At 51.2% G+C, this 12533-nt stretch overlaps 1 protein-coding gene across 2 annotated transcripts in view; it reads right to left on the bottom strand.

Annotated features, from left to right (window-relative positions):
- Positions 1–3345: 3345 nt before the first annotated feature.
- Positions 3346–12533, bottom strand: part of PSMD11 (proteasome 26S subunit, non-ATPase 11) — a 31986-nt gene continuing 22798 nt past the window's right edge. For both annotated transcript variants that reach the window (XM_075561382.1, XM_075561383.1), the window contains 8 exons: positions 10210–10354; positions 9410–9470; positions 7690–7752; positions 6254–6379; positions 5725–5760; positions 5401–5452; positions 4985–5127; positions 3346–4868 (listed from right to left, as the gene is read on the bottom strand). In XM_075561382.1, coding sequence (XP_075417497.1) covers positions 4985–5127; positions 5401–5452; positions 5725–5760; positions 6254–6379; positions 7690–7752; positions 9410–9470; positions 10210–10354 — 626 coding nt within the window. In that variant the 3' untranslated portion in view covers positions 3346–4868. The remainder of the gene's footprint in view (positions 4869–4984; positions 5128–5400; positions 5453–5724; positions 5761–6253; positions 6380–7689; positions 7753–9409; positions 9471–10209; positions 10355–12533) is intronic.

Below are 12533 nucleotides of genomic sequence, written 5' to 3'. Positions count from 1 at the left end.
GGCCGAGGACCGACCCCGCCCGCGCCCCGCCCAGACACGTGCTGCCTTTGTTCCCGCCGCGGCTGCCACAGCTGCGGGCCGCGGGGCGCTCTCGGCCGAAGTCCCCGCCCGGCCGGAGGCGGCCGCTCGGACCGCACGGGAAGCGGTGCCCGGAGCCCCCGGAGCCCGTTTCAGTCTCACCCCCGCGGAGAGGAAGCGAGAGCGCGGGTAGGAAAGCCCCTCGGGGAGAGACGAAGCCTTTGTGGCCGCCTGCCTGCCACGCACGCCCCGAGTGGGTTGCCCAGCCCGAGGTCGATGCCGGCGGCCCGAGCTCACTGAACCGCCTGGGCAGTTCCGAGCCACACACCTGGGGCGGGGCCTCCCTGCTTCCGCCGGTGGCTAAACGTGAGGGTGCCACTCACCCCAGAACCGTTATATTAAAACAAACAGTGGCACCCCCAGCCAGCCTCGCTCCCTCGGATGTAACTGCTTTTCATTCTAAACATATAATTTGAAGACTGGGTGATGCAAAATGGCGCTGGAATTCTCCTCTCGGACAAGAATGGAGATTCTTTCAAAGACCATTCTTCCTTTAAATGTTCTTCAACGTGGTGGTCCCGGAGGGGTCTGACTCCCGTGTGGCCCTACGTGCCTGAGATGGCAATCCCGGCTGAACATCAGTGCGCAGCCCGTCCGGGGCAGAGGCAAACCGCGCCGATGGCCTAGCCTCCTCCCCAGGTCACACTGCAGCGCACTCAGCCAAGGAGAAAGGGTGTCTGGTAACATGGGATGCCTTCAAATCAGACGCTCTGGAATTGACCACCCACAGATGTGGCTGAAGCTGGTTTTGCACGACCTTGGCTAAAATGCCATTGCTTGATACCCACAGGGCTACGTCCGCACCAGGAATCCAGCTGTCATCTCTCGGACACCCCCTGCAGGCCAGGGCTGGGCTGTGACCTCACAGAAAAAACAGGCGTGTCTTCCCCCGTCCTTCTGGGTCAGTTAGGAGCTGCCAGCAAGTTAGTGGCCCAGGCCTTACTCCTCCCGCAGGTGTTCCCATGCCCCTCCCTCTGAAAGTTCCTCCCCCGCACAAGCCCCAGCACCTGATGGAAAGAAGCTACCCCTTTGCTTAAAGCTCCCAGTCAAACCCAGTATCTTCCAGGTGCTGTCACCCAAAGCCTGCCTCTCCAAGACACAGCTGAGCCCCAGCCAGAGCTGGCTGTGCCATTTTGTGTCTTGTCCTCCTGCAAAGCTTTTATGGTTTCTTTCCCAAATAGGCCCAAGTGGTTAATCCTGTGACTGATCAATTGCTTTTAATAGACCTACCTGTAACACTCGGCAGCTGTCTCAAACCCGACAATTCCAGCTCATGGTGGGCCGCACGTGCTCCACCGCTCCCCAAGAGGTGACCAGACAGACGTCCCGCTTTTGGCGGGGCAGTCCCAATTTTTAACAATTTTTCCCTAGTCCCGCAGGAAATTTGTGGAAAGAATGCACGACAAGCTAGGGTACAGTTTTCGGCTGCCATGTGGCTATTTTGCCAGGATGAGTTTTATCAATGGGGTCCCGCTTTACCAGTGTTCAAATCTGGTCACCTTACTCAAGGGCATTTGTTTCCATGAGCTCCTTTTGGCATGGCCACATTCTGGCGTCTTCTCTTTGTCTGGCCAACCCTTTCCTACCTGTTGCCTCATCCATTCCTCACACACGCAACCCAAAAGGGCAGAGTAGAACTTCCCAACAAGGTTTCCCAGGCTGCACCCCTTTCCCGAGAAGCACCTAAATGGTTTCAAACTTCTGACCTTGCGGCTAGCAGCCCAATGGGTAACCACTACGCCACCGGGGATGTAGCACGTCCCCTCGAGCTAAAACCCACATTCACTGCCATTACGGCCATTCTGTCTCAGCGGCCCCAGCGCCTTCAAAAGCTGTCGGCTTAACTACCTCACTTGGCAAAGGGAAGGAGATTTTTGCAGCAGAACATGAACAGGATGGTGGTTCCTGAGGGTACCCTGACCACCCCACCCCCACCCCCAATCGCTGTCCCCACTGAGAAACAAGGAAGAGCACCATCTGCCAGGAATGACAGACAAGGACCCAAAGGCCTGTCCAGCGGCAGAGCTGTTTCCGTCTCTGGCATCCCCAGATGTCACACTACTTATCTGCCTGAGAGCCTGAAGCCTGAAGTACCAGCCTGGTTGTTACCTGCTCTGCTGGGCTGGGCTGCCCAAGCATTGCTGAGCCCCCTCCTCTGTATGTCCCACTTCCCAGACCACTGGAGGGAGGCCACAGCCAAGGCTGTTTCCAGTTCCAGCTTCCAGAAAGGGTTCCCAGTAAAGTGGGGCTGAGGCCTGGCTCCTGAGGAAGCCATGCTTTGTTCTGTCAAGGATCAGAGAGCAGCATCTAGAGGCCCTTTGGGGCAGCACAGATTATGTAACTCTAGCCTGCAGCTGGCGCCAGCGCCAACAGCGACACCTCCTCCTCTCCACACCAGGAAGGGGGCTGCCAAGGCCTCCCGTTGGCAAGGGGACAGGACCCAGGGCGGCCTGTGGGCCACCTGCCCCTCAGTCAAGCCCTGGGAAGGGATGCAGTGGCCGGATTGCTAGAGCACCTGGAGCCACTGTCCAGTAGAAATGAAGTGTGACTTATTTTCTAATAACACATTAGAAAATTAGAAGCAGGTTTTAGTCGTGTGGTTATAACCAAGATATTCCAACATGTAGATAAGTTCATCAAGCTTTTTTGTTTTTTGGGTTCGTTTGTTTTTTAATACCAAGACTCCAAAATCTGGTTTAAAATTATACCCAGTTTTTGGCTGCATTGTGAACTGCGCAGGTCAGACTAAGACCCACAAAGGGAAGAGTGGGGAGGGCTGCCGCTCTGAGCCCACAGACTGCCCTCAGTGTAGGAAGGACGCCCTCTTCTCCAGCTCTGGGTCTCTGAATATTTTTTTAAATCCCCTAAAAGCAGCAAAATGCTCCCTGCAAATCAAATGACAGAGACAGAGCTCCCCCTCACAGTGGACCCTGAGCCCCTTGGGAAAACCACCTGAGCAGAATGAAACCACGCGTGGCGGTGTCCAGGGCCCAGCACCTCTATTACCGCATGGCAGTCCCACATGACCGGGACCTGCCACAACAGCATCACCTCCCTGTGCAGATGAGGAACAGGCCCAGTGTGGGGCCAAGCCCACACCCTCACGGGGCCAGGTGGCCTTGGGGCAGGGGGTAAAGAGTTGGACGCAGACTTCAGACCAGCCCTGCTGCTGTCCAAAGGCTTTGTGGTTCTGCTGAGGGTCTCGGTAAGCATTTCAGGCCTAAGCAATTGCTGGGCAACAAAGAAGCCCTCCAACACTCAAAAAAGGACAGCTTTTGAAAAAAAAATTATTTTTATTGGAACTCATCTGAACATCAGATATACCTGGTGTTGGTTAGCAAGAACCGTTTGTACATTTGATATTGATGGTGCCAAACCCAAACAGTGACTGGACATGACGGGGAGATGTGGGAAACAAAAACCTGATTTTGGAGAGGAAACTAAAGGCCAGTCAGATTCGGTGAGGATGCAAAACCTGGTACAACAAAATCCTTTTACAAAATATAAATTTCTTAAGAAACCCTGGAAGGATAATCTGAGGCAGGGCAAGAGAAAAGGCGGTCAGAAGGAGCGAGGCAGGAGAAGGGGAGAGAAGACAGAGAGATGAGAGGCAGAAGAAAATAAGAGTGGGCACAACTAAGGTGCAGAAGCTTGCCTGCCGCAATGGCATCAGAGCTGGCTCTGCCCCCGGGTCAGAAGGAAAAGCATGCTGCTGACAGTGCCCACCTCCCCCCCCCCCCCGTGCTTGTCAGGAGGCTTCCTGGGAGAGGGACAGGAGGCTGCTTCAACCCAACAAGAAAAATAAAAAAACAAAAGCACCCCACAGTCTCATTTCCGATGTTCACTGTTTTAAAAAGGAGTCAATCCATCTGACAGCAAGAGGAGGACCGGCCCAGGGAGGAAGGCTGTGGGTTTCCGACAGCCCGGCTCCTCTGGAGGGGAGAGAGAGGAGGAAGAGACATGGGATGGTCTCCTGGTTGAGAGGGGAAAGAGGAAAGAGAAAAGAGCAGAGAAGAAGGGCAATTAAAACACTTACGTCTACTCTAGTTTACTGCGTTAAAAAAAAGCCACATGCACAGCAGGCCCCCTGGGGGCTGAGGGCCCACACTGTTCCCTGTGTGGCCATGGCGACACTCGCTCCTGGCCTCGTCCACTTCCTTCACAGGTCAGAGCGATGCCGTGCAGATGCTGCTGCAGCGGCGGTGGCGGCGATAGCAGCGGCGAGCCCTTCCGGCCAGTCTGCTGGAACCAATGTCGGGGTGGGGCAAGGGGACAGGCCAGAGGGCAGAGAGAGAACACCGAAATGCCTCATTTCAAATAAAAAACACAGCAGTCTATACACAGTTGTTTGTTTTGGTTCAGTACAAACAGAATAAAAAGTCGTTGCTTCTGATGGTCTGCAAACACCCAATGCTGAAGAGGAGAGGCGACGCCGGCGGGTGGATCGGTGCCCGGGGCAGGCGGGGGGGCCTGGCTTCGAGGCCCTCTCCCAGGAGGCAGAGAGCACAGCTTTAGGTAGTGTAAGCCTTTTTCCTTTTATTTAGAATAACCTTTTTTTTCCTTTTTCTTTTTTTTTTAAAGCAATTTCCCCACTCCCAAATTGGGCCAGTAGAGATTACATGAAAACTGGCCCTCCTATTGACTGGAATACAGATGCACCAAAATGAGGAGTTAAAAACTTTCCGAGCGAAAAGTAGAACAAAAAGAAAAAAAAAATCTCCTAGCATTTTCCCCAAAGGTTTCACTCTCCCGCCACACACACTCTCCAAAGGACCGCTACAGATCCAACTCTGTAAGAGAAGACAGGGCAGCGTCAATCGGGGACGCGGCCGGGACCCCGGGCGGCGGTCAGTCGACAGCAGAAGGCAGCGTGGCCCCTGGCCCTCATCCCGGAGGCAGCACTCACCTATGTCAGTTTCTTGGCTTTGTTGTAGAGAGAATCCACTACTTTACTCATGTTCTGAATGGTTTCCAGAGCAGCTTCGTAAGTTTTGTCTACTGGGGGTTCATCGAAAATAATCAGGACACCCTCCCCCTGGTCCAAGATCCCTGCAGGAGACACAAGACAACCCAGGTCAAAGGGCTCAGCCAAGAAGGCACGGGGCGCAGAGCAGCCTAGCTTCCTGTCCAGAAAAGAAGGGGAACAGGGCTGCTCCCACCTCTACCTGGGCATGCTCACAAAACACTCGCCACAGGGCTGAGGGGCAGGCCTCGGGGGGCAGGAACCAACGGAACACAGGCGTCACACGAGCAAAAGCGAGCTGCCCCTCCAACCACCCGTCACCACCAGCAGTCCCCTCGCCTGTAGGCGTTGCTACTCACCATGAAATTTCTTGTCCAGAATCATCTGCGATAACTTCCTCTCTACGTCGGCCTAAAATCAAAGCATGTGATTAAAGGGACCTGTGTCCCCACTAGGCAAGAATCAAAAGGACACAAAGACTGCATAACAGCTCTTAAGGTGAAGGGGCTAAAAGTACAAAAACAGCCACAAGAAACCTCCAGCTCTGAGCCCAGGGGGCCTGGTTCCCCCAAACTCCCCCCCCGAAAGAAACTCAGGATCTTTCCAACAAGGCCAGTGAGTGGGAACACCACCCCCCTTTCCCTGCCTGTCCACCCCCACCACAGCCTCGCAGGGCTCCTTACCTTGGAAAGTTTGATGAGGCTTGATATGTGCTCGATCTACAAGGAAAGACAGACGCTAACACAGCTTTCACTCCAAGAAGAGAACGGAGGGGAGCGTGTTCTGTCGCCCACCCTGCTGGGGGTCTACAGGACCAGACGCTTTGAGCTCAGGACAGAGTCAGGACTCCCAGACTCCGTCCAACTGACCTTCATCACTGATGAGAAACACACTCCTTCTTAACAGTCCCCATGCAAAACACTGTCCACACGAGAGAGCAGTGACAGGAAAAGCCCGGGGACCCCCACACTCAGGACACATGCAGGGGGCAACTGCACTAGCCTCCACCCACAGCATCTTATTCTCCCCAACTCTTTGTCCCTGGCAAGAGAAGCCCGAGCAGTTGGTAGCTTCAGGCCCTCAGGCACACACTTGGATCCAAGTTCCTATTTTGGACAGGTGTGACTAGGGCGGGGCTGCAGGAAGGACAGAGAGCCAAGGCACCAGCTCCCCAGAGAAGGGTTTGGGGATCCCAGGAGGGGTCGGTCTCACCTGTACCCGAGAGAAAGGTTCAATGACTCGGATCAGATTCTGTTCCAGTAAGTTGTCATACAACTTGGCCAAGTGTGTGTTGATGATTGGGTCATCCCGGAGCTCAGCCCGGTAGTCGGTCAGGGCCTGCAAAACAGCCAGCCCGAGAGATTGGCACAAAGGGGCCCTGGAAAGTCACCCTACTTCTGACTTCCCAAGCCGGCTGCTGGCCTTTAAAATCACACGGCTGATTAGAACTCCTGGGGCGTTTAAATGAAAGGAAACTCGGGGCAGCAGGCAGAAGAAACAGCACTGAGAGCAAGGCGCCCACAGAGCCGCTGTAGCAGCATCCCCGGCTCGTGGATGGCTCAAACGCGCACGCCAAGGGCAGCTCAGCTTCTAGGCCAGACCTAACTATCAGCATTTCTCAACATGTACTTTCCACGACAAACGGGATTCTGGGGCCTCGGAGTGGGAAATACTGAACACCACAGCTAACTCTTGGAGCTTTTGAAGCGATAGAGCAGAGTAGAGCAAACACTTCTGGCTTTGTTCGGGGAGCCCACAGGTCTGACCACAGAACCTTTACCACTGCAGACATACTTTGAGGCGTCTGGAGTGTTTACTCACTAAGTGACTGGGTTACCTTTGACAGGGATATCAACAGCCCAGCCTCCTATCAGCTGAGCCTCGGTTAAGGGGAGCACACAGATCAGGCGAGTAAGGGGACAGTCAGCAAGGAATCCCCAAGGAGATGACAACGCTTGGAGACAGTGTAGCCACACTAAACTTCTTTCTGGCTCTAGGCTTTGTGTTAAAAATTGGTCCTTATGTACGTGGACAGTAACATCAGAGGTTGTAAAAAACAAATATACAAGCCTCAACTTCTTGCTTATACGTCTCCCTTTTCAAAACTCTGAAAACACTAAGAGGAACACCCCAGGAAGCCCACACCACCCCGAGGGCACTTCCCCACCATGCCGACGCCTCTGCCCGCAATTCCTGCAGCTGAAAGGGCGCACCCAGTATGCCCGGTGGCCTAGAGTCAAAGATGGATGTTTATTAGCCATGTCCCAGTTCTCTCAACCATGAAGTGCAGTTAATAGGTTTGTTTTGAAAAATTAAGATAAAAAGGACAAAAGTAACTTTTTTTGCTTGACAGAAGTAACTTTAAAACTGAAAAGTACCATACAAAATCACGTATGATGACACATGTGTAAGTACCCTTGTCCATAGGCGCCTAACTAATTCCCGGTTCTGATCTATACTTAGGTAACCACTGGAGGAACGAGGTTAAAGCTGGAAAGCTTCGCTCTGTCCTGTCTTTGCCACTTCCTATGGAACTATAATCATTTCCGGATAATAGGGTTTTCCCCCAAGTGCTTCGGTACCTAGCCAAGGCAGAAATGCTCCAATGCTGTGCCTCCCCCATACCCTGCCAGCCCCACCATGCTCACCTTCTCAAAGTCTGCCAGTGACCGGTTCTTGCTAGCCTGAGCCACACATTTTAATGCTTCTGTCTGAAAGCACAGAGAAAGCATGCACCAGTGATCTAGTCCACATATTCACATTCTACCGAATAAGCGCGAGCAGTCAGCTGTGTCCACACTTCTGGCTGCAAGGAAGAGCCTTGTCCACCCTACCCTCCTCATCGCCCCCCCACCCCCATCATCATTCTTCAGAGACCTGGGAAGAAAAGCTAGACTGCCACTTTGTGCCACACCATTTCCTTGTGAAATTGAAGTGAGTTAACAATGACGGAGGAGAGAAGGGCTTCTCTCCCACCACAAATACAGCTGATGACCCAGCAATCACAAGCTGAAAGGGAGCCTATCCAAACAACTGCTTTCTTTCCTCTCCCACCACGAACATTCTGAAGTCCTTTTCAGGCTCTACCACGATTCAGTACGCTGGGTTTGCCTAGTGGGGTTGTGGCTTCAAATCTTTATTATCAGACCGAACATTAAAAGCCAAAAGTCAAGTTGGTGGACTTAGGTAGCTTGTGGGTTAAAAACTGCTAAAGTGATTTTTACAAAATTCTACAAAGTGATGAAGGTACCCACAGTGGCTGATGGCAGCTTCTAGCCTGGTAAAACCAGGCACCAGCCCAAACTACCAACTCTCCACTCAGCAAGAACTCTCCCTCCTTCACGTGTCCGGGCTGTCAGGCTGACCCCAACTTGGATACTGCCATCAAGGTACAAAGGGCTAGAGGAGCAGCTCTTGCACCAACCGATGTGCTTAAATCGGGCTGGGGTGCCTTGTACAGCACACTAGATGACACGAGACTAATGACTAGTGTACTCAGTGTCTCCTAGATTTGTCCTATCCACGAACAAATGCCATAATTAAAAAGACCTGGAGCTTACAGATAGCCACTAGCCACCTGCCCTTGTCCTACATACGTGTAGGCAAGTGACTTCTTGAGGCTGTAAATCGTTCTCCTGTGGAACTGCTGGTGGGTTTAAACTACTGACCTTGTGATGAACCACCCAATGAATAACCCACACACTACCAAGGTTCTTTACCATCTAACACACTGCAGATGCTGTAGCTCAGTTCTTTACATCCTCAAAGCGCCTGAACGATTTTAGCCAAGTCCTTCAAGTAACCAACACTGGCTTTCCAGGCCAATCATTTCATACCGTGGAGAACATACTGACTAGGACTAAGGGGAAGAAGAGGCTCAAACAAACAAAGGAGAAGGGAGCCTGGTAGTGCAATGGTTAAGCATTTGGCTGCTAATCGAAAGGATTGGAGTTCAAACCCACCAGAGGGTCCACAGGAAAACAGACTGGGAAATGTGCTTCCAAAAAAGAGGGCTGCCAAGAAAGCATTACAGCAGTTGTGTCACACAGCCTCCAGTCCTGATACCAACTTGACGGCACAGAATGCCGCCACCTCAGAGCCAGGTTCTTATGCCTGATCTGGTTCGCCTGCCATCAATCTCATTAAAAAGAAAAAAAATTACTCCTCTGTAGTAAGAAGGGCCCCTGGCAACACAGTGAGTTAAACCTGGGGGTACTAATCACAAGGCTGGCAGTCTGAACCCACCAATCATTCCACGGGAGAAAGATCTGGTTCCACAAAGATAAAGGAGAGAGAGCAGAGTGGTGACCTGGCAGGCACTGGCCTCTCAGAACACTGACTCTGACAGCATGCTAGAGGGACTCCTACCTGCCTCCCAGCATATCTGAGTGCAAGCTTCCCGCTCACCAAGGCCTGGACATCTTCTGGCCTAGGAAAAAAGAAAAATGCACTTGGCCAATGGCTCCAGGAGACTTCCAAGTATAGGTCTGAAACGAATTCCCTTTTCCCAAAATATCACTGAGACCACTCCCTACCCACAGAGATCATCAGTCCCAACATCCAGACCCACACGCCCGCCCATCACATAGAGCTACGGTTTCTTCATCACTATACGGTAGACAGGTCCAGCCTTCAGAAGACAGCTATACTGAACCAGGCAAGACTAACAGACCCTACAGGCTGAAGGATAAGTATAAACCAATCCCAGCACAATGGTTTTTATTAAACAAAATCCCTTGTGATCCCAAGAGTCCCCAAACACAGCTCATTCATTCCAGAAGAATGTGAGTAATTACGTAGGAGGCCTCCTTACAAAAGGGTTAGACTCGTATCCTTTCTCTAGTCTACTTTTCAAATCACTCCTTCAGGCTCCCCAAACCCCTCCACACTAGGTGGCCCAGTGGACTAACACAGGGATACTCCCCGGCCCTGTGCTCAGCAGCTGATATAGAATATTTTCAGGATGAGAGGATTCTACAGAAGGGTTTAAAAGGGGATTTCTAAACTCTGTCCCCACCGCGGCCCCACTCTGGACACTAACTTGGACACCCCCCCACTCTACCTGAACCTGCCCCAAAGCTGCTGCTGTAGTAACTGGCCAAACCCTCTCTGTCTCGGCAGAGTTGGTGGCCTGGACCTGTAAGGCCCCAATGGTGGCGTGCACCTACGTGTTGAGCATGATTTTGCACAGCAACATGTACTTCAGAGACGTGATGGCCTTGGGGCTATCAATGGAGTCATAGCCCTCAAATGCCTCATAGAAATAGGAGTATGCCGTTTTCCAGTCTTTCTCCTCTGCTGCATGGATAATACCTGCACATTCAAAAGAAAGTAAGCAGTGAGAACCTTACGAATAAACCCATGAAAGACCCAAGCTGGAGGGACCAAAGACAAACAGTCCAATTCACCGTTTTACAGGTGAGGGCGGGAGAGGATCAACAGCCAGCAGGTGGCAGAGTTGGGAATAGAGCCCAAACCTTTGGCCTTCCCAGCCCGATTTCATATTGCCAAATTGCCAATATAAATTTCCAAAGACGCTCAAGACTCGATTCCAGGAGGATCCGAAAGACCACATCTTTCCCCCATGCTTCACACACTGCTGTCGTCGTGCCAACTTCTAGACACACAGGGAAAGGCCGTGTTTAACCCCATAGCACCTTCACAGGTCACGAAATTTACCCAAGCATCCCTACCTAGACTGTTTGAAAGATGGGTGTTAACAAGACCAAGCAGTATTTTAAGGTAGCTCAGGTAAGCTTGCTGTTTTTACACTTGAGTAGCCTTCATGGGGGCTAGGGAGAACTCCACCTTTCACAGTCTTATTTTCAAGTACCTGTCATTCTCAGCTATGCTTCTGCCTGGATGCAATCAGTGTGAGATTTCATATAATGCCACACCCTTGAAGTGAACTGTCCATGGTTGAACAGCCTCTCTCTCTTCAGGCTGATACACTGGAGCTCACCTGTAATACGATGGGCTACTCCCGATGAGCTTAGCTTTGACTCAACCTCCCCTATCGCCTCTAATACATGATATAACTTGGGATAGCATAAAAATTAACTTCTTTGTTGCTTGGGAGCCACCTAAACGTTAAGATTCTGTACTTCTAGCTGAGACAGCTTCAAAACATGCTTTAAAAACATGGAATTACAAGAGACTGGAATTTTTCCATGTACTGTTTTGAGTCCCCTTCACGTAATCAGCTTTAATTCTGCTCCACACCCTGGAGGGGAGGCCACAGACTTCAGCCTCGTCCATCGGTTTACCACAGTGCTTCCCATGTAGACACACACAGACAAATTGTAGTCCATGAGAGTGAAAGTACCAGGGTGCTGCCCTGTGACCACCCGGAGGACCCACATTTCTATACAACTTTAACTCACTTGTTGGAACGCTGGTGACATGGTGTGTTATGAGGTGGGCTGCTAACTGCGGATGTCAGCCGTTCAAACCCCCAGTTATTCCAGGGAGAAAGATGCGTCTTTCTGCTCTCATAATGATTTACAGTCTAGAATGCCAAGTACACAGGTGGGGAGCTTCTAACATAAGCTTTCATTTTGAGACGGGAGAAATCCGGTCCTATTTTCTGTTCTTAAACCTGTCCTTCTCTATAGCCAAGGAAAGCCCTCTCAAAAAGAGTCAACTCTGCTAAACCAAATCAAGTTCCTGTATTCCCCAGTCCACACCTAGGAGAATACACCAGACCCAAAATTAAAGCTGGTAAAACATATCGTCTATGTGTAAAGAAAGGCCCAAGAACTGGTATACTGTTTTCCCAAACACATTAATAAATGGGTCATAATGGAGATTTATTACCTAAGAAAATGAAAGCAAAAATCTGGGCCCTCAACACCAGTATTCACAGGATCCTATCACGTGCCATGGGTGCCCTGGTCGCAAAATGGTTCAGTGCTTGGCAGCTGCAAGGTCAGCAGTTTACACCCACCACTCTCTCCATGGGAGAAAAGATCTGGTCACCTGCTCCTGTACAGACTATAGCCTAGGACACCCTGTAGGACTGCCTTAGAAGGTCTTAGAAGGTCACCATGAGCCTCAAAGGACTTGATGGTATACCGTATCAACCACTACGTGCCACGCACTGAAGCGGTTTTTAATTACAGGGAAAATGTGTATGAATAGTCCAAGGAGCTCAGTCTGGCGGGAAAGATGGTCACCGACACTGGACACAAGGCAATTAATACTATAATAGGCATAAAAACATATACCTTTGTTCCGGAAGTTAAAAGGCAAAGAAAGCACACAAAGGAGGGTGCAAAAGAGACCGCTAAGTTAGATCTGAAGGACTCAGTATTTGCCAAGGGGGCAAGGTAAAAATGAGAATTCCAAGCAGAGCAGACACACTACACAAAGACATGGACGAGCACAGGGAGTCATCCAAAGCCATTTGGACACCAGAGACGAGGACGCAAAGGAAAAGACCCTCCTTCTGAACCAAAATTAATCCTGGGAGTGATGGGGAACCACAGAGACT

Source organism: Tenrec ecaudatus, chromosome 10 (assembly GCF_050624435.1).
Source record: "Tenrec ecaudatus isolate mTenEca1 chromosome 10, mTenEca1.hap1, whole genome shotgun sequence".
Taxonomy (NCBI): domain Eukaryota; kingdom Metazoa; phylum Chordata; class Mammalia; order Afrosoricida; family Tenrecidae; genus Tenrec; species Tenrec ecaudatus.
The sequence above is the reverse complement of the archived record's forward strand: the minus strand, read 5'-3'. Positions and strand labels throughout refer to the sequence as shown.